The 21,811-nt window shown below is 40.2% G+C and overlaps 1 protein-coding gene across 2 annotated transcripts in view; it reads right to left on the bottom strand.

Moving 5' to 3' along the window:
- Positions 1-1,551: 1,551 nt before the first annotated feature.
- The window catches only part of LOC126257468 (calcium-independent protein kinase C), a 243,931-nt gene continuing 223,671 nt past the window's right edge, over positions 1,552-21,811 (bottom strand). For both annotated transcript variants that reach the window (XM_049955566.1, XM_049955567.1), the window contains exon 14: positions 1,552-5,044. In XM_049955566.1, the coding sequence (XP_049811523.1) occupies positions 4,877-5,044 (168 nt within the window). In that variant the 3' untranslated portion in view covers positions 1,552-4,876. The remainder of the gene's footprint in view (positions 5,045-21,811) is intronic.

Below are 21,811 nucleotides of genomic sequence, written 5' to 3'. Positions count from 1 at the left end.
CCGGCTATGTGGAAAATATGGAGAGATTTATGCTAGATCTAAATATTAGGTATTGCAAAAGAGCTGGCAATATTCACTTGTTGATCAAAATCAGTGATGTTCTGCAATGGGTTCGTGTGCTGAAATAGGACAGATGGACAAAACCAGTCAACAAGTAGATGATAAGAAAGAGGAACAGTCTACAACCAAGAGCTCCAGGCCACTGGTACAAGGACATTAAAAAAAGTCCTTAACTTCAATTGGCAGAAGAAAGCTAAAAAAGAGATACAAATTACATAAACTTTTGACAAACTATTGCTCAACATGATGAGGCTACATCTCATTAGAGACTGGAAATTTTACTAATCAATAAAAGAAAACTTATGAACAGCCTCTTGAGAATGAATTTGTAGATAATTTATACACTAGATGTGAAGCATCCTGATGTTTATCAGAAATGGATGCTAATAAGTGTAATCATTAAACAAGGTACAATAAACTACGATACCCGATCTCTTATTGTGTGTGTTTGTGTGTGTGGGGGGGGGGGGGGGGGAATGGGGGGTGGAATGGGGGGGGGGGGGGAATCCGCTTCTATCTATCTGAGATACATGCATTATACATTGCTTCAACTCCTGATGAATATTGGGCAATATGCACTTATATCTGACAGCGGGTTGATTGTTTTGTGGTTGTACTGGGATTTAGAGAGCAAAATAAAGAGGTCAACAATCAAGCATACATTAAACAAGTCCATAGATAATGAAGAACAACACTGCTAACCCAAAGTACAACTCAACTAAGCATGATAAGTACAAAATTGACAGTATGTTACCTCATATTCTGGCAGACTGTAAATTCATATTTTGCTGTAGATTATAGTCATAAATTTTAGATTTTACTTCTTCACACATTTTCTCTTTTTTGGTGTTGGTTTCATGAAATACTTGTACTATCATTGAGTAATATTTTAGTACGAAAAACTACATTGTGTATTTGATTGTTCATTTCTGTTCTTAGGTACTAAATTGTGAAAGTGTAAGTAAGTCATATCACCTGTTCCCCAAGATTATTTTTGCTGAAGTGAACCAATCTTTTGCTAGACAATATCTTTTTTAAATAAATCTGAACATATTTAATCTGAAAATAAACTTAGCTAATAGACACATTGCTTCTATTGAATAAACAATCCAAAATTTATTTTTGTAAATTTTTAGAAGTAATTCTACTCTATCAGTGTTGACATATGTAGTATTGATGTTCACATCTGCCTATTTCCACTGTTGATTGCCGTGACAATGTAGGTAATTAATTCAAACCCCAGGATAATCCAAAAGTTCTTTTTTGTTTGTCTTTTTATATTATGAGATGTCTTTTGCATGAAGCAAAGATACAGGTGCTGGAAGCCGAGTGTTCAGAACACTTGAAAGAAACACAACAAATTTTCACTCGAAGCTAAACTTTAGAAAGCTGGGTCCACACGGATATTCAATACTTACATTTAGGGTTAGCAGAGACTGGACCTGTTATCAAAATAACTAATTAACTTTCATTCATCAGACAATATGTTCATAATTACTGAAATTAATTTATTACGCAATCAGCGAAACAATAAATTGAAAGGAAAGACACAACTTTGGGATACAAACAGATCAGTACATAATAATACTGAGGACATTGCAATTGCTAGATCCCTATTAGAAGATGAGATTCAATAATTTGATTCCTAATATTTTGGCACAGTCTGTAATTCTACAGTACTCAAGCAGCGATGAAAATGTAAATAAATAAACATAAAAAATGCATGTGGTAAAAATAAAATGAACATTACAAACAAAGCAATGTCCTCAATGACAATGGCAATATAAAAACATCTAAAACATAAAATAAATATATAAGATAAAATATCATTCTACAAAGTTAATGACACTGTCACAGACGAGTGAAGCATGGCGAGAAATAGGGTTTGGGACACACAGCTGCTCGATGTTTGCCCAGAGTGAACAGTCACCCTGGGTAACCAGCCTGCAAGTCGAGCAGCTATTTGGCCCATGCCTATTGTTACTGACAGACACCTTCAACTTCATCTTTGGCTCAATACTGTGGAAAACTTAACTATCATAAACAAATTCTTATAGTGTAATAAAAAAGTACAATGAAAAGTGTTGCAGACCAGGACTTTGGCTTAGCAGATATTACATCTTTAAATATTGCACTTCAATGTCATTAGGTTTATGTCAAGAGGATTTGACATTTTTTAAGTACAACATTAATAGAAATGAAAGTCCCAAGATAGTAAAGTAACATTTTAAAATTGAGTTTCAGAACACACAATATATCATTTTTTATAACTCTTACATTTTCCTTAAAAACAACAGATAAGCGTTACTTTAAAAAACTGGGACAGTTTAAAAATTTGGCTTGCACATAATATACTACTATCACTACTGTTTGAGAACAACAGCAAAGAGCTAAAAGTGGTGGACTAAATGCTACGGTGCATAAGCAGTCTCTTCCTATGCCCGAGGCTATGCCCAAATGGCCAGCAACAAGAAACGGACATAGCTTTACGAGCAAGCGAAAGAACAATTTCCATGACATAACAGAACAAGTGCCATTATTTTTTTATCTACAATCCAAACACACTAAATGCACTTTTAAGTAACTCTAAACTAAAATTATTTTTTGTAAAAATAAATAAATATCATAATTATTGTACTGTTTGCTTCAACTATAAAATGTTTCTTCCCTACAAAAGTCAGTTTTTACACAGCTTTTAAGTTTTTTGTGACTGCACAGCAAAGGACTAGTTAGAAAGCGAGCGGGGAAAGAAGCTGCCAGCCCACCTGGAACAACAGATAGTTGGAGGTTGTTGCAAATGCAGGGGAGCAGCTGGTCAAATGACTTAGCCTCAGCTGTACTTTTGGGTGAACTGCTAGCCCCTGTTTGCAAGTATTCCCTGGTGGGAAAGCAGCTGTCAACACAATGCAGTCAACATTGACAACAATTGCACAACAACACCAACAGCTAGTAGATGTGTAGAGTTGGGTACTCAACACATGACACTATGGGAAGAATGGCTCTGAGCAGTGAATGATGAGAGCAATTGTTGAGCTACTCTACAACACCGAGGACTAACAGCTATGGTTTAAAAATTAGAATAGCTCTTGGCTGACTGACTCTTCCATGTCTTTTTCCAGTTTCAATTCTGTATGACACAAAAGAACTGTAGCCACTAACACCCATCACAAAAATTTCTTGCCATGGGAGCATATTTGGCAGCTGGGCTTTATTTTGGAAGTAAAGTGTGGAAATCAGACCATTGGTTCAGCTGACAATATGAACCAATTTATTACAACTTATTAATCCATTCAGTATAGTGTCTACTGATTTCTTTCCTTTCCTTTATACCAGCACAAATTTACAAACATTCATTCTTGCACAGTGAAAGCACAGTGCAGTTAGCATAATACATTTGAAAGCTAACAAGAATTTACCCAGCATTTGTCATAAACATATGCTCTCTTCAAATTTTGGTCATAACTCACAGTTAAAAATGTCTCACTGCAGAATATCTGTCTGGCGCTAGCATACTGACATTCTGCAGTGAACTGGACTTGGGTTGGTATTGTTTATTATGAATTGTAGGCCAAAAGCGCCTGCTCTCAACAGCAGGAACCTGATTAGTATTCTGCAGGAAATTCGACTCCCATAACTTTGTACAAGTGTACCACCAGTTACGATGGATTATGACTAGGTAAGGGATTACAAATCCCTTCATGTGGTTGCTGCCACAATAAGTGTTCTGTCTCCTCTTTGTGTCTCACCTTTTGTGCATTCCTCTGATTTATGAAGGAAATATCAGTGGAAGTGTGCATGAATTTGATAAATATCAGGTCATACTGTACAACAAATATCTTACAATTTATGGTCTAGTATCACTTTACCGGTTTAAAAATGTACGATGTATCCTTCAAAAATGTTTACATACATACATACATACATATGTATTTAGTACAAACATCTAAAAATTTTTCTTTATACATTTATATTAATAGTATATGTATTATTTATAGTAAGATGTTACTTTATAACACTGAATATTTTGCTTTCATCTATTTTATTCCAAATAAATGCTTGTGCAAACTGCCACAATAAACAACAAGGAACACCCGTAAATCTGTGCACACCTAACACATCGCGTCACCATTTGGGTGACAGTAGGCCTCACCAATAGTGGAAGCATAGAACCGTGCTTTGGAAAAGCGAATTGAGCTTTGCTCATTATTTATACAATGTAGACTATATATTTTTATACCTGTAAGTGCAAAGAGTGTTGACCACGGATAAGCCTTATGCTCATCCCAGCCACCTTTAAGTACACGTTATCCTCAGAGGTGCATCAACAGAAATGTCTCTCAAGTTCAACAAAGTAGCAGTTACTGCATTTACTTTCACATAAAAGCGTATGGCAGTAATGAGCACAACAGGAAAGAAGACCTGTTGATTTGTCATGTAACTGCCCCTATCGTACTTACAATTACAGAATATTCTTATCATTATGTTGTAATATTCAAAAATCCAAGACTTTAACTACAACTGACACTGATATCACTATGCTGAGGTTAGGATGAGAGAAACAGGGCAGCAATGCTAAAAGTTAGTTTCCTAAAAGGCAGTCATTTTGTTACCATGGGAACAGCAACTAGGCAACTTCTGGAGACAGAAAAAAATAAGTATACATTTCTTTATATTTATACATAATTGTCTAGATTTAGGCAGTAGCCATGTTGAGTTCCCACAGGAACAACATTAGGCAGCTATCTTGTTGCCATGGGAACTGAACTGTGGTAAACATTTTGCCTCATTTTCTGTTGGAAAACAAACACACGGCTATCTAGGCAGCAACCTGGAATCGACCAGGGTTGAAGTCCGGATTGACGAAGGAGAAGCCCTGGAATTCATCTTGGTTAATGGCACGTAGTACATCAGGGTTTACTGGAGTTAAGACAGGCTCCTCCTTCGTGAACTCAGCATCAAAGTTGAGTGCGTCCTTTTTGCTTTTCTGCAATACAACATAAAACATTTTATCACACTCTGCAATTAAATTTTTGCCATTTTATGGCAAATGAGATAACAAGGTAAGAATTGCTACATGAATTTAATCACAATAATTCAATTAATTCATGTATCCATACTTACAACTCCAAAGAGTCAATAATTTTGTAGAACCCCCAGGGACGTGGAACAATTGGGGATACACTTGGGTTGATTGAAAAGTAATGCACAACACTTTTCTGTGATGTAATTTTTATTACATAGGAGGGAAAATGTACAATGGCTGCACACACATTCTGGAAAATGAGATGTAGTTAATTTTTTATGTACAAAAGGACTCAGATGCAGTGGAATTCGCACTGAAAGAGTCAGGCTGTATGTGGTAGGTGGCATGAGCCATAGCAAAATCTTTAGGTTGTGTATGTTCTTCATCCCAAACCATCTCAGCCCAACTGATTACCAATTTTCCATGTGTTTGGTATTTATGACAACACCACTGAGCATGTGAGACATTGAGCAAATGGTTGTGAATTACCACAGAATTCATCTGCAAATCTTGGCAGAGATATTCAGTATTTGAAATTACAAGATGGAATGGCTAGCCAGTGCTTAATTTCAGAAGTAGTACAGCCAGTGGCAGCCAGTTATCATGTGCTTATGTGGTAAACATCACACTAAAATTATGTCATTTCTCTTTAAATGTGAGCTTGAAATTGTACTAAAATTATGCCATTTCTCCTTATATATACACTGATGTGCAAATAAAACCAACGATGTTTTATAGTGCTCTCTCTGTGAAAACTAGAAACCAGTGTCAAGTGCTGAATGATCAACTCAGAGAAGGGATGCAGCTTTATGTTTTTGACTGTGCATCTTTTGATATGATGTCATCCCTGCTGGCACTAAGGGAGCTAGATTTCTCACAGCACCAGGTCAATATTTTTCTTTGAAAGCATGTGTAAAGTATTGGGCAAGCAACATGGCCAATTCTGCAGATGATCTGCTAATGAGGCCCTCTTCCAGTAGATCTTTGGAAGAGAAAGTATGAGTTAAAGAACTAGGTACACCTACTCCAAATTTAAAACTAACAAGGGGAGAGGGTGGGACAGGGCTCACCGATTTTTCTCAAACTATATGAGTAGAAGGACACAGATGCCCCTTTCAAGTGCCTAGAATATTTTTTCTGAAAGGGCCACAGGAAAAGCTACAACACTTTCTAAAAATTTACAAGTATAAGGCATTTTCATGCAATATTTGACACATCTTTGCTGTGGCATGGTGGTCAAATGCATTGATGCAATTTGTCAGCTCAGGTTCTATCCTCCTGCTACCATCTTTTTTTAAATATTTTATTTTATTCTATATCTCACAGTGTTAAACTGATAATTATAAAATTTAAATATATTTAAACAGTTCTGTTCATTTTAACTGAAGACATTGAAGTATCTAAATAAACTACTCATCAGATCAAATATAATTCCAACTGATTTGTCTTGGAGGGGGACATCCAACAACACAACCTGTGACCCCATCCTGTAGCGGAGTCAACTTAGAAATCTTCAATGGGAACCCCCATTTTTTGTTGCAGATTATGATTCTATGGCAAAAGCTACATATGTTTTGTCTAAAGCAATTTCTTGATTTTGCCACAGATGGTGCTGTAATTGGAGGAATAGAAATGAATGCACAATCGTAATTTACGACATTCTACTCAATGGCCCTTGAATATTCAATGGAATGTGGGACCCCACCTCCATGCTGTGAGGGTAGGACAGGCCAGTATTTCATAACTTCTAATTGGAAACCCCATTAGCGACATTATATTCCTACAACATATTGAACAGTGGACTACTCAAATAATATGTAGCAAACTACTACGTGTCATAACAGGCAGTACACTGTGACTGGAGCTCATGTATCATGCACACACAGAACAGATAGTGGCTCTAAGCATTATAATAGTTGCACAGTGTTTACTGTCTGCACACCTACATATCATTTAGAGAAGAGACGTGCAAGTGGACAATAAACACTGCAGCCACAGAAGAAAAAACTGAAAGGATCCTCATTTATGGAGAATGTAGGAGGAATGTTGAGGCTGCTGTTGCCTTGTATGCTGAGCATTTTCCCGAGAAAGCTTGCTTTTGTTTGTTATTTTACAAGGTTGTGAATGCCTTTATGTCTGATGGCAGCATACAGACCGGCAAAAGGAAATGAAGCAAATGTGTTACAGGATAATCTAATGAAATAGCTATACCAGTGGCAGTGCACTACAACCCATGGATAAATGCTTGGTAATCACACCACGATTCCAGTATGTCCGTAGGTAGTACTGTCACAATAAGACATTGTCATAAGTACATTGGTGTCCAAAATTAAAGCAACAAACCGCTATTTACCAATCCTATTTCTACTTCATGATATAGTCATACAAGCTGTCAACAGATGTCTGTATTATCATGTTTTGCATGCAGTATGGCATTCCGGTCAACGGACAACGACACCAGCGATGACAGAAGGGCACCTATCAAGCCATTTAGTGTTTGCTGTGTACACCGCTAGAGATGGTGCAGTATGGCATAGAGGTGACGCCTACCAGACAGTCTGTGGTGGAGGGGCCTGATGGATTAATGTGAATCATTCTGTTGCTTCTTGGATGTGGTAACAGTTTATAGAGACCAAAATGCAAAACTGTGTCCCGAAGACTAGGGTAGGACTGACCACATGCTGCATCAGGAAGAGAGGCTGTAATGGCACAGCAGTGCCACCTTAGTATTGAACGGCAACTGGCATCTGACCTCGCAGCATCCGCAGGACATGTTGTATCAAGGCAAAAAATGTACAGAAGGCTTTGACAGAGTGGCCTTTATTGTAGGAGATCTGCTGTACGTGTACCTCTGACACGCCCTCACAGATGGGAACGTCTAGAGTGGAGTCATCAACATGCCACCAGGAGGGTCAAACTGAGGGCCAATGTTCTTTTCACAGATAAGTCCCAGTTTGGTATGCAGAGTGATTCACAGCAGATTCGCATCTGGAGGGAACGTGGAATGTACAGGACAGGTGGCTGATGTTTTCTTGGGAATGAAATTTACGCACACATGGCATGGCCGCTTGCTCTCCCAATTTGAATCCCATAGATCACATAAGGGATGCACTAGGGAGATGGGCTGTATTGCATCAGCATCCACCAACCACTTTACAAGACTTGCGAGCAGCTCTGCAGGAAGAATGGGCATTATTGGCTTGACATAAGATTGATGATATCATCCACAGCATGTACCATTGTTATAGGCCTGTACTGGTACCAGAGGTGATCACACTTCTTACTGAACACATTGGCCTGTTGTCAAAATGTGTGTGCAAATTTAAGTTGAGAAAAATGAAGAACATTTTTGTCTGCTGTTACAGATGTTGCAGCTGTTCATATTCTTTATTCTTTACATTGTTTCTACTTTACTAACACTTGTTTATAATGTTTTGTGGCAAAATAAACACTACCTTGCAAAATTTCCATTTGTTCCCTTAATTTTGGACACCAGTGTATCATCCTTACTGCATATCAGAGCATCAAGAAGTTCAAGGTGCTGATTTATGACCCCCATATTCTTTACTGAGGTACTATTTTCTGATGAGTCTACATTCACAAACCATGGTTGTGTTAACTGGCATAATAGGCATTACTGGAGTGTAGACAATCCCCAAAGGTTAAGGCAAGTTGACCATAAACACCCTTGGTTGGTTAATGTATGGTGTGGCATCATGGGGAACAAACTCATTGGTCTGTATTTTATCGATGGCACATCGAATGGATGCAAATATCAAATGTTTTTGGAACAGGAAATACCAGTGCTACTGCAGGATGCTGCCTGGACATTCAACAACATATGTGGTTTCAGCATGATGGTTGCCCAGTGCCTTGTGCAATGAAGCTTGGGAGGTTATAGACTGTGTTTACATTGTTGGGTCGATCAGCAGAGGTGGCCCTATTTATTGGCCCACTAGGTCACTGGATTTGACATCACTGGTATTCTCTCTATGGGGATATTTAAAAGATAAGGTGTACCAACAAGTGCCCACCAGAAGTGAGGACATGGTTAACAACATCAGAAATGCCTATGCTGACATTACCGCAAATATACATGTGTCCCGTGTACAGTCATTTGAAAAGCGGATCACTAAGTGTACTGAAGCTGCCACTAATATGTTTGAACACTTACTCTAAAAGTAGAATAGTGTTCACCTTGAGCCTCAGCCACAGTGGTGCGTTGAGAAGTCCCATGTTCAATACATTGGAACAATACAGCATTGCGAATAGGATTTCCAATTAGAAGTTATGAAATACTGGCCTGTCCTACCTTCGCAGCATGGAGGTGAGTCCCATGTGCTATTGGATTTTCAAGGACCATTGAGTAGCATGTCATAAATTAAGATTGTGTATCCACTTCTGTTCCTTTGAGTACATCACCTTCTTTGGTGAAATGAAGAAAATGCTTCAGATAAAATGTATGTAGATTTTGTCATAGAATTGTAATGTGCTATAAAAAATGGGGGTTCCCATTGAGGATTTCAAATTTACTCCCCACAACCCATGCACGGGGTAGGGTGGAGGTTGAGTGTGGTATCATTGGATTCCCTCTGTGAGATAAACAAATTGGAATCATAACTTTTTTTGACCCAAAGTGTAGTTTTTGAGATATTTCATTGTCTTCAGTTAAAATGAACACCCTGCATATCAATTCAGTTACAATTACCACCTTTGTAAGACAAAAGGTGTTAAAAGAAAGTGAGCATGTGAGGACATTTACTATGAAAGTGTGTGGAAAGAGTTCGACGTGCAGGTGTGATATTCACAATGCATTTTTTTTTGCTTTCCATGTTTGTTATTCAGGAACAGTGATGCTATGGGTATAGGGAGTGTGAAATATCTAGAATAAAAGTAAATAATTAATAAAAATACATAGCAGAAATCACAAACATGTAAACAACATATTTAATATTAGTGCACTGGGTAAAGCTAAAATCACATTAATACTAACTCACGCATATCATGATGACATAGTGAAACACAATCTGTTTATTTTTGTAATATTGTAACATACTAGTAAAATTATGCATGAGCCACCAGTGAGTACAGCCAGTATATATGTATTGAAGTACAAGAAAGAGTCACAGCCTTTGGAACTTACTTGAGCAGGACTGGGGAAGAGGTTGGGGAAGATTAGAAAGATCCCAGGATTAGATGGACCTACCTGTTGTGAGGATGAGTCTTCATTTGTCCTCACAACACTTGGACACCTCTCATTCTGGTGTCTGAGTGAGCTATTCTCCATTTCTAACCCCTCCCAGCCTATCCCTATTTCTTTCACATCCATGGACCATTAACTCTGAAAGCTAGGATAGTTTTCTGTGCTTTTATATGCATCCATCAGCCATATTAATGATCTTGTCTTCTGACGGTCATTTGTGGCCAGATGTTCTGAATCATAATTTTATGGTTTTTTCTTTTTTCCCTTTTGATACACATTTAGTATACTACACTACTGGCCATTAAAATTGCTACACCATGAAGATGACATGCTACAGACGCAAAATTTAAAAGACAGGAAGAAGATGCTGTGATATGCAAATGATTAGCTTTTCAGAGCATTCACAGAAGGTTGGCACTGGTGGCGACACCTACAACATGCTGACATGAGGAAAGTTTCCAACCGATTTCTCATACACAAACAGCAGTTGACCTGCGTTGCCTGGTGAAACATTGTTGTGATGCCTCGTGTAAGGAGGAGAAATGCGTACCATCACGTTTCCGACTTTGATAGAAGTCGGATTGTAGCCTATGACGATTGCGGTTTATTGTATTGCAACATTGCTGCTCGTGTTGGTCGAGATCCAATGACTGTTAGCAGAATATGGAATCGGTGGGTTCAGGAGGGTAATACGGAATGCCGTGCTGGATCCCAACGGCCTCGTATCACTAGCAGTCGAGATGACAGGCATCTTATCCGCATGGCTGTAACGGGTCTTGCAGCCACGTCTCGATCCCTGAGTCAACAGATGGGGATGTTTGCAGGACAACAACCATCTGCATGAACAGTTTGACGATGTTTGCAGCAGCATGGACTATCAGCTCGGAGACCATGGCTGTGGTTACCCTTGACGCTGCATCACAGACTGGAGCACCTGTGATGGTGTACTCAATGACGAACCTGGGTGCAATGACTGTTAGCAGAATATGGAATCGGTGGGTTCAGGAGGGTAATACGGAACGCCGTGCTGGATCCCAATGGCCTCGTATCACTAGCAGTCGAGATGACAGGCATCTTATCCGCATGGCTGTAACGGGTCTTGCAGCCACGTCTCGATCCCTGAGTCAACAGATGGGGATGTTTGCAAGACAACAACCATCTGCATGAACAGTTCGACGATGTTTGCAGCAGCATGGACTATCAGCTCGGAGACCATGGCTGTGGTTACCCTTGATGCTGCATCACAGACTGGAGCACCTGTGATGGTGTACTCAATGACGAACCTGGGTGCACGAATTACAAAACTTCATTTTTTTGGATGAATCCAGGTTCTGTTTACAGCATCATGATCGTCGCATCCGTATTTGGCGACATCATGGTGAACGCACATTGGAAGTGTGTATTTGTCATCGCCATACTGGCGTATCACCCGGCATGATGGTATGGGGTGCCATTGGTTACACATCTCTGTCACCTCTTGTTCGCATTGACGGCACTTTGAACAGTGGACATTACATTTCATTTCAGATGTGTGACCCATGGCTCTACCCTTCATTCGATCCCTGTGAAACCCTACATTTTAGCAGGATAATGCACGACTGCATGTTGCAGGTCCTGTACGGGCCTTTCTGGATACAGAAAATGTTCGACTGCTGCCCTGGCCAGCACATTCTCCAGATCTCTCACCAACTGAAAATGGCTGGTCAATGGTGGCCAAGCAACTGGCTCGTCACAATACACCAGTCACTACTCTTGATGAACTGTGGTATTGAAGCTGCATGGGTAGCTGTACCTGTACACACCATCCAAGCTCTGTTTGACTCAATTCCCAGGCATATCAAGGCCATTGTTACGGCCAGAGGTGGTTGTTCTGGATACTGATTTCTCAGGATCTATGCACCCAAATTGCATGAAAATGTAATCACATGTCAGTTCTAGTATAATATATGTGTCCAATGAATACCCATTTATCATCTGCATTTCTTCTTGGTGTAGCAGTTTTAATGGCCAGTAGTGTATAATTTGTCACACTGTGCATGGGCAGTTCCATTTAACAAAAGGCAATACTTAATTAGGTGATGAAAAACCTGACAGATGGCCTCAATTGCCAGGGGATGGTGGCATTCACACAGCCACTTAGAAGATGGCACAGCTGCTGACCATGACTTTCTGGGAGGAATAGCAACTGGTGATGAATCCTGGATGCATCAAAAATTGAAGCAGACTTTCAGTATGCAAGCATTCTCCTCAGGCATTGGAGAAGTTCAAAGTTGCACCCTCTGAAGTTACTTAAATGTCTTGTGACTGGGTTTCTGTGCATTATGTCTCAACTGAGCCCTCATATCTGTTATTGGTGATCATTAATATGTTAAGAGAAAATCACAGGTGAAATTCCAACAGTGTGGAAAAAGCTGTAACTAATAATTATATACAGGTAATTTAAAACAGTACACAGGCAACTAGGAGGGAAGTTGGCATTGAATTTTCACACTACATTGTCACAAATATGCCAAAGTCAGCAGAATGAAGCTCTTATTTTTCCACAGCATGTTTTCACTTTGAAGAAAAATCAAATTTGGGACATGAACTACAATGTCCATTTCTTTGTTTTGTGCCTTTCTATTGTTCAACACTTCTTCTACATAGTGAGTGTTTATGTTTTAATAGCATTTCTAAGATTAATTAGAGGTGGCTTATGCATTTTTTGAGGGCACCTTCAGTATCCTAATTGCACACAAAAAGGCAAAAAAATTAGTATTGGATGTAATTAGCAGACTGATACTGCCTTCAATCTATTTTATTTACTATTTTTATTTTTTCCCTAGTCCCTGTGACTGTGTGAGCCAAAGCTACTCAGTAATGGAATGAGTCATAACATAATCACAAAAAGACAATACCAACTTCAAAAAACTAAAATAAAATATCAGTAGTAGTGTATACAAATGCACAACACACTACAGCAAAAGTTTCAAAGCTGCTCCAGAAAACTTATTTACAGAATAAACAGTGTATGCCACAAGGGAAGCTTTCCATTTTAGATTTGAAAGTCTGTAGTTTATCACATCAGTTTTTCAGGTTTTCTGAAAGCTCATTGAAAACTGAATCAGCAAAATAGTGCACATCATTTTATACAATGCTTAAGGAAGTGTTGCCCAAGTGGCAGCATATTTTCTTCAGTCAAGTATTCATTAAGTGGAAGTTGCAATTCATTTTGAACAAGTCCCTTTTATTATCCAAATTAGAACTGAGTAACACTGAAAAAATTTCACATACTGAAATTACAGATCATTCTGATAACCCATTTGTCCATTCACATGATACCAGAAACAAAGAAAATTTTATGCTCCCCACCCACCGCCTCAGACTGTATGCCCAGGGACTTCAATACATGGGAATGAAAATTTGTAATAAATTAAAAGGGAACAAGCTGATGCAGATGAATTTAGGTTCACTTAAAAGAAAGCTATATGAGGAACTGACACTGAAGTGTTATTACTCAGTGGATGAATTCATGCGGGACAAACTGGAAATTTGAGCTGGGTACAATGTGTTATCCTTATAGTGTTGTTATTTATTATAGTGCTATTATTTATTAATGTAAAAATCATTGTAATTGTTTTATAAATTTTTGACATGTCTCCTGTACGCAAACCAAATGGATTGCAAATGTACGTCATGAGATGAATAAAACACTATTCACAATGCACAGTGCATCCAGGGTCTTAGTTTAGTTTGGCAGGGGGTGGGGCAACTATGTCAGTTTTGCATTGAATGACAAAAAAGTTTTGAGATTAAACAACTAATGGCTCTGGGTACAATTACTACTAGTCAATATCCATGAAATGTTCTGTCTTTCAGTTATTTTCTCAAGGAGAGGGGTTTGTAGTTGCCCTGTAACCTCCCCCCCCCCCTCCCGAATGACCCTCCCTCCACTCTTTCCTGAGCTATAAATATTTTTTGCGATGCACACATTTTCCCAAAATATGATACACATGCATATGCATCTCATTACTGATTTATCTCGCATTGTAACCCAGAACTAAAGAACTATCTATGAAGATGCTGTATATTACTATGCAGGCACTACAGTGTTTTTAACTGTAGCTGGAAAGAACAATATTTACATTGAGTAACAGAATAGTGAATATTGATGTTGTAGGGAAGTTCTTGTAGAATGTAAATATTTTTGAATTGATGGAGACCACTCACCAAGCAACAGAAGTATTGAGATGTCAATAGGGACACACAAAAGAAAGAAAACTTGCTAGCTTTTGGAGTTATCCTTTGATGGGCTAGAGTAAAACACACACACACACACACACACACACACACACACACACATACACACACACAGACTTCAAACATTCCTATGACCCTGCATAGTGCCAGCTGAACTACCAGTGCATTGATACTTTTCAGCAGCTGGAATGGTTGTGGTGGAGGTAGTGTTGTATAGGGTGAGTAGAGAGAGAGATAGATAGAGAGAGAGAGAGAGAGAGAGAGAGGTAAGAGGCAAGGAGAGGGACTGGGGGGGGGGGGGGGGAGGGGTAGGTAGCAGGTCAAAGGGAGGTGGCTGGTTTGCTAGCTAGGAATGCGGGAGGGACGGATGGCAGGTATATGGGCTGACATGATTGTAGTGGCCAGTGAGATGCAGCATCTGTTGAAGACAATGTGGAAACATGGATTGGAAGGGAGTAACAGGTCAGAAGAAAGGGAAACTATTGGGTGGAGACTGCAAGGGACAGTGATTTACCTGAGATTGAGTCCAGGATGATTATGGGAGTATAGGATGTGTTGTACGGATAATTTTCATCTGTGTAGTCCAATGAAGCTGGGATGTATCCAGTTAGCTCAGGTTGTGAAGCACCCATTGAAATTGAGAATGTTATGCTTAGCTGCATGTTGTGCCATCAGGTGGTCAACTTTGCTGTTTACTAGTTTGGTGGTGGCCATTCATCCCAGTGGACATGTGGTTAGGAGTCATAACATGAAAATCTGTGCAGTGTTTGCTGCAGAGTTGGTATATGACATGGCTAATTTCACAGGTGGTCCAGCATCTGATGGATAGAATGAGCCTATGATAGGACTAGAATAAGGAGGTGCTATGTGGATGGATTGGGCAGGGCTCACACCTCAGCCTGCCATAGGGATATGATCTCCCTGTGGCATGGGAGCATAGGGATGGACTAGAATGTGTGTAGATTGGGTGAGCAACAGAACACCACTGTAGGAGGGCTGGGTAGAATCTTGGGTAGGATGACCCTCATTTAAGGGCAGGACAAGAAATAATGGAAGCCCTGGCAAAGGTTCAGTTGCTCCAGTCCAGGGTGATACCACGTAATGAGGGGGATGCTCCTTTGTAGTTGATTCTTGTGGGTGGTAGAAGGGTTGGGGGTGTGTGAAGATAATGCATGGGAAATCTGTTTGTGGACTAGACCTGTCTGTGAAGGGCTCTGAGAAGCATACTGGGCAAGGGAGTTCTTGTCACTGTGGATACATCCTCCATGGGTGACTAGGCTCTTTTGGGAGGCATCTTTTGGTATGGAAAGAATGGCAGCTGTTGAAATGCAGGTACTGTTGGTGATTTTTGGGTGGTTTTTGTGTTTAATGTGGACAGAGATGTGGATGGAGCCATCAGGGAGGTGTATGTTAACATCCAGGATGGTGGCACATTGGGTAGAGGAGGATCATGGGAGGGGATGGGAGAAAAGGTGTTGAGGTTGTGAAGGAATGTGGGTGGGGTATCTTGAAGATATCATCAATGAAACTGAACCAGGCTAGTGTAGGGAGTTTTGGGAGGCTGGGGAGGTTTCCTGTAGATGAATCACAAACACGTTGGCATAGGAGGGTGCCATATGAGTGCCCATAGCTGTGCTGCTGATTTGTTAGTAAACCTTCCCTTCAAAGGAAAAGTAGTTGTGGGTCAACGTACAGCTGGGAAGGTGTATAAAGAATGAGGTGGTGGGTTTGGAGTCTGAAGGACATGGGGAAAGGTAGTGTTCAATAGTGGCAAGGCAAGAGTATGAGAGATGTTGGGGTATAGGGAGGTGGCATCAACAATGATGAGTAGGGATCCATGAGGTAAAGGGGTGGGGAGATAGATATTCACTATTAGTACTGGTTAGTATTTTTAATGTGGGAGGCTAAGTTCCAGGCAACTGGTTGGAGGTGTTGGTCAACAAGAGCAGAAATTCTTTCAGTGGGAGCACAATAGCCAGCTGCAATGGGGGTTCAGGATCACTGGGTTTGTGTTGGGTTTGCGTATTTAGGGGAGCATGTAGAAGGTGGGTGTGTGGGGTGTTGTTGGTGTGAGGAGATATATCGTCTCAGCTGAGACGTTCTGGGAAGGGCCTAAGGATTTCAGTAAGGACTGGAGGTTATGTTGGACTCCCAGGATGGGATCACTCTGGCAGGGCTTGTAGTTGGAGCATCACAACAGTGGTGGAACCTGTGGTGTCACCGCCAGACACCACACTTGCTAGGTGGTAGCCTTTAAATCAGCCGCAGTCCGCTTGTATACGTCGGACCCGCGTGTCGCCACTGTCAGTGATTGCAGACCGAGCGCCGCCACACGGCAGGTCTAGAGAGACGTCCTGGCACTCGCCCCAGTTGTACAGCAGACTTGGCTAAGAATGGATCACTGACAAATACGCTCTCATTTGCCGAGACGATAGCTAGCATAGCCTTCAGCTACGTCATTTGCTACGACCTAGCAAGGCGCCATTACCAGTTTATATTGAGATTGTAATTATGTATCATCAAGAGCGATGTTCTCCAATTATGGATTAAAGTTAAGTATTCCAGAAGCTATGTACTATTTTTGGCTACTATAATTACTTTACCTTGTTCCAGACTTCACGCCAGTCTGCGTGCATTTCGGCCTCCTCTAGCAACACGGTGTTGGCTCTTCTGCCAACACATCAGAACCTTTGTCTACAGGGAGGATGATTATGTCAGGATCTGCTGTTAGGTAGCTAACCACCCACCCCCAGTTCCTCTTCCTACCTCTCACTTCCCTTTTCATTTACCCACTGCATTTGACATTACCCCAACCAGAACCAGTCCACCTGCCAAAAAATAGCATTAGCATTGTTAGTGGCAGCATGCCTCTGAATTGCTTCACTGTCTTCTTGTAATCTGACCTGGTAGTTATCTCACACACTCAAGCAGTACTCAAGAAAGGGTCACATTAGTGTTCTATACGTGGTCTCTTTTATAGATGAGCTACACTATCCCAAAATTCTGCCAATAAACCAAAGTCGGCCATTCGCCTTTGCTACTATTGTCCTTCATGCTCATTATATTTCATATTGCTCTGCAACATTATGCCTAGATATTTAATTGAAGTGACTGTGTCAAGTGGCACACTACTAATGTTGTATTCCAGAGTTACAAGATTGTTTTTCTTACTCATCTGCATTAACTTACATTTTTCTAGAGGAAGCTGCCCTTCATCACACCAACTGGAAACTGTGTCCACATTTACATGTATCCTTCTACAGTCACCTTCCTGTACACTACAATCTCATCAGCAAACAGCCTCAAATTGCTGCTCATGCTGTCCATCACATGACTTATGCATTCTGATTATGCCTTTGTTCATTGAGAAGAATGTACTGGGTCCTATTACTTAGGATGTCTTTGAACCACTCATATCTGGGAACCTAATCCATATGCTTTTACCTTTATGAACAGTCTTCTGCAGTGGGGCACCAAGTCAAACACATTCTGGAATTCTAGGAATACGGAATCTGCCTGTTACCCTCTATCCATGGATCGCAGATATCATATGAGAAAATTACAAGCTGAGTTTTGCATGATTGATGCTTTTTAAATGCATGCTGATCTGTGGACAGAAGCTTCTCTGTGTCACAAGGAAATTGATTACGTTCAGACTCAAAATATGTTTAAAATTTTTGCACCAGATTGATATTAAGGATATTGGTATGTAATTTTGTAGGTCCATTCTTGTACATTCTTATATCTCGGAGTAACCTGCACATTTTAGAGGTGCTTGGGACTTTGCTTTCAGTTGTTTCTCTATGCCAGGGATGTCTACTATTATGTCCTCCATTTAGGAGTCTGTTTGACAGTCAAACTATGGCATGTTTGTATGTTTCTCCTGCATAACTGATTTCTTCATGTCAAATTTAAAACTTCAACATTCCTTTTGCTGTCTTCTACTGTCATACCAGACTGGCCAATGAGTGACTGGATGGAAGCCCTTTGGCCTGTTTAACAAGTATTTGTAGGACCAAATTTTCTTGGTTCGGCAAGATCTCTTGCTAAGGTATGACAGAAGAAGTTGTTGTATATTTCATGCATCAATCTTTTTAGAGATGGCAGTTGTAATTTGTACCGAAGCATATTTTGTTATTGAACCACAGTGGGTCCGTTCTGCCCTTAATCTAGTTATCTGGCACATATTTATCTAGTATGATTTACAATCAGTTTAAACTTTGCCCATAAGTCTACTGTGTGCATCATATTGGAACTAAAAGATGTCCACTTATTTTCTAAGCATGATGGGAACCCCTGCTTTTTCTGGCAAAAATACTCTCTTAGCCTTCTTCTTGGATTTATTAGCTTTAGTTACCATATTCACTATGATGACATCGTGATCACTTATCCCTGCTTCTGCCTCTATACTGAAACTCTCGGTAGTTAGCCATCAGCCTCCATTGGTGATGCATCAGGAGAATAGCAAATCACATATTTAGCTTTTTCTTCTTGCTTTCATAAGTTAACAGTGAGTGCATCCAGTGTGTGGATGCAGATGGAGTTGGTGACAGTTCGCAAGCAGTTGTAGACACTTAAGGCTGCAGTCAGCCATCTGCAGGCTGATGCCTTGGTGTGTTGCAGTGGCAGATAATCTGATGTGTCACATGGTAGACCTCAGGTGTCTGTTGTTTTGTCCATGGTCTCTACTGCCGAGGCACCTCCTAGTGTATCTGACATGGTAGATCTGCCCTCACAGCAGGATGAATGGCAGGTGGTAACACATTTGAGTTGCAATGTGAAGGCTGACCATCTCCCCCCCCCCCCCCCCCCTCCTCTTCCTGTTCACCCTGTGCTGTGGACAGGTGGCTGCCCCTGCAGTAGGGCCAGAACAGGCACACTGGAAGAGGAGTTTATTAGTTACTGGGAACTCCTATTTTAGGTGCATTATAGAGTCCCTTAGGCAAACAGCATCCCAGACCAAAAAGAAGTTCAATGTGTGCTTTGTCTGTCTGTCAGAGGGCCTTGTACAAGATGTGGGGGGTCCCTGCCTATAACTATCAAGGGTGCAAGGTGTAGTCTGTAAGTTGGGACTCATGTGGAGACCAATGATGCTTGGATTTGGTGGCCATCCTCATTTCATATGGGTGGCTGGTGAAAGTGTTGAAGACGGCTAGCTTCCCTTGCAGGGTACAAGTAGAGCACACAATTTCCAGATTTGTTCCCCGAGTTTGTCAGGATCCTTTGGTTTGAAGCTGAGTGGAAAGTCTCAACAAAGGCTCCATCAATTCTATGATGATCTTGGCTTCAGATTTTTGGACCTGCTTTTTTGGTGTGGAGAATTGTAGGACTCCTCTGGATAGCACAGGGGTGCATTACATAAAGGAAGTGGAGTGAAAAGAGGTCTTTTTAGATTAGGTGGGCTTGAGGTCCTCTCATGAATGCCCACCTGTTGACATGCAGAGAGTGAAATCTTATCTCGTACAAAGTGAAGACACTGTGGCTTTCAAATTTTAACAATAAATTGTAGATGTATTCATATCAAAGAACCTGAATTTTCTGCCCTCATGGAAAGTTGTCATGCTTAAATTATTCTTGGGACCAAGAGCTGGCTAAAATCTGAAGTAGAAAGTTCCAAAATATTCAGCAAGGAATGGAATGTATATAGAAAAGGCAGGTTACCATAGGAGGATGATTGTTTATTGCAGTCGACACAAATATCGCATCTATCAACATTAAAACAGTCTGACTGTGAAGTCATCTGCATGTGAGTAATAGGCCTAGCTGAATTAAAGTTAATTATCAGACTTTTTTACTGGCCACCAGTTTTCATGATAACAGTTGCTAAGAATGTCTACACTCAGTAGCACAGAAATACCCAGATTGTGCAACGTTAATTGGAGGTGACTGTACCTAGTATAGACTGGGATGTCTATGGATTCATTACAGATGGCACAGTCAGACAGTCTTGTGAAGTACATTTGAACACATTTTCTGGAAACTGTCTTGAGCAGCTAGTTTGAGAGCCCACATATAATGGAAATATTTTAGACATTGTAGTTATGAACAGACCTGTTCTTATTGGCAGTGTCAGTATAGAGACAGGGACTAGTCATCATGATGTCATCATAGTGATAACTGTTACTTAAGTTACTAAATCCTTCAACAAGGGTAGGAGATTGTTCATGCTAGAAAGAGCAGATAAGCAGCTGTTAGGGTCCCACTTAGACAATGAATGAGCATCATTTAGTTCAAATATGATTAACATAGAGGAATTACGGGCAAAGTTTAAACTTGCAGTACTTTGAGATTTCGGAGGAAATTCTAGAATCACTTGGCCTTCCAATGCTTTGAACATCTGATTTTTTAGATATGAGTAGGAGAAATAAATCAGCCAACTGCGCATAATTTATTTGTATGTGCAGATCAAAAAGAACAGCCACGAGGAAAAAGATGGACACGGTAGACAAATGGCTGCAGACAAGTACTTGCCGTATGGTCCAGAGTTTCCTGTACGGGCAATGAAGAACAGGAAAATTTTATGTAGTATTCTGTGTTCTTTAATGTCTGTAAAAAGACAAGTGAACTGCTGAAAGTAGTTTCCTAAGGAAACTTATGTGTTGGACTTGAATGAGAATAAAGACTTTTACATTTTTTTGTGTCTCGGTTATGATCGAAGTGAGGCACATGTAAGGTATTTTGCGAAGTGTAAATGATTCTAATGTTCAAAGAATGAGTTAGCTTGCCACAGTTATTATTTATGAATGTTGAAAATATATTGTGATTGAACTGAAAAGTATTCTATGAGTACACAAATTATTTCAAGAATAGAAAAGTAGTTAGCAAATTCCCTTAACCAGCGACATATCTTTGGAGAAAAAGCTGATGGGAGACTGATGTAGCAGATTAACCTGAGAAGAGGATCTGGTATGCATAATGGGCAAGTTAACTGAATTGAGAGATGTGGAGAGTCTTGCACCCCAGTACCACACTGTCTCTGGATGTCATTCGGAGAACATTAGAATGTGGCGACCTTGACAGGACCCAAAGAAAATGGGAATTTTATGACAGAAATGGGAAGAAGATATGAGTTGCCATAGCAGCTGGACTCAACAAGATACGAGAACTGTTTCCAATAGTAGTATTGAGTCCAATAAACCAGTGGAAGAAAGTTGCGAGTGCAACGCAGTAAAAGACTTGAGAAGTGAAGAAAACTGGAGAGAAGACCTCAATTTTTCGACTAAGAAGATCGGGTGTGGAAAGTAAGCAGTCTTCACACACATACATCACGCTGACGCTGATGCAGT

The sequence above is a fragment of the Schistocerca nitens genome, chromosome 1 (genome assembly GCF_023898315.1).
Source record: "Schistocerca nitens isolate TAMUIC-IGC-003100 chromosome 1, iqSchNite1.1, whole genome shotgun sequence".
NCBI classification, from domain to species: Eukaryota; Metazoa; Arthropoda; class Insecta; order Orthoptera; family Acrididae; genus Schistocerca; species Schistocerca nitens.
The sequence above is the reverse complement of the archived record's forward strand: the minus strand, read 5'-3'. Positions and strand labels throughout refer to the sequence as shown.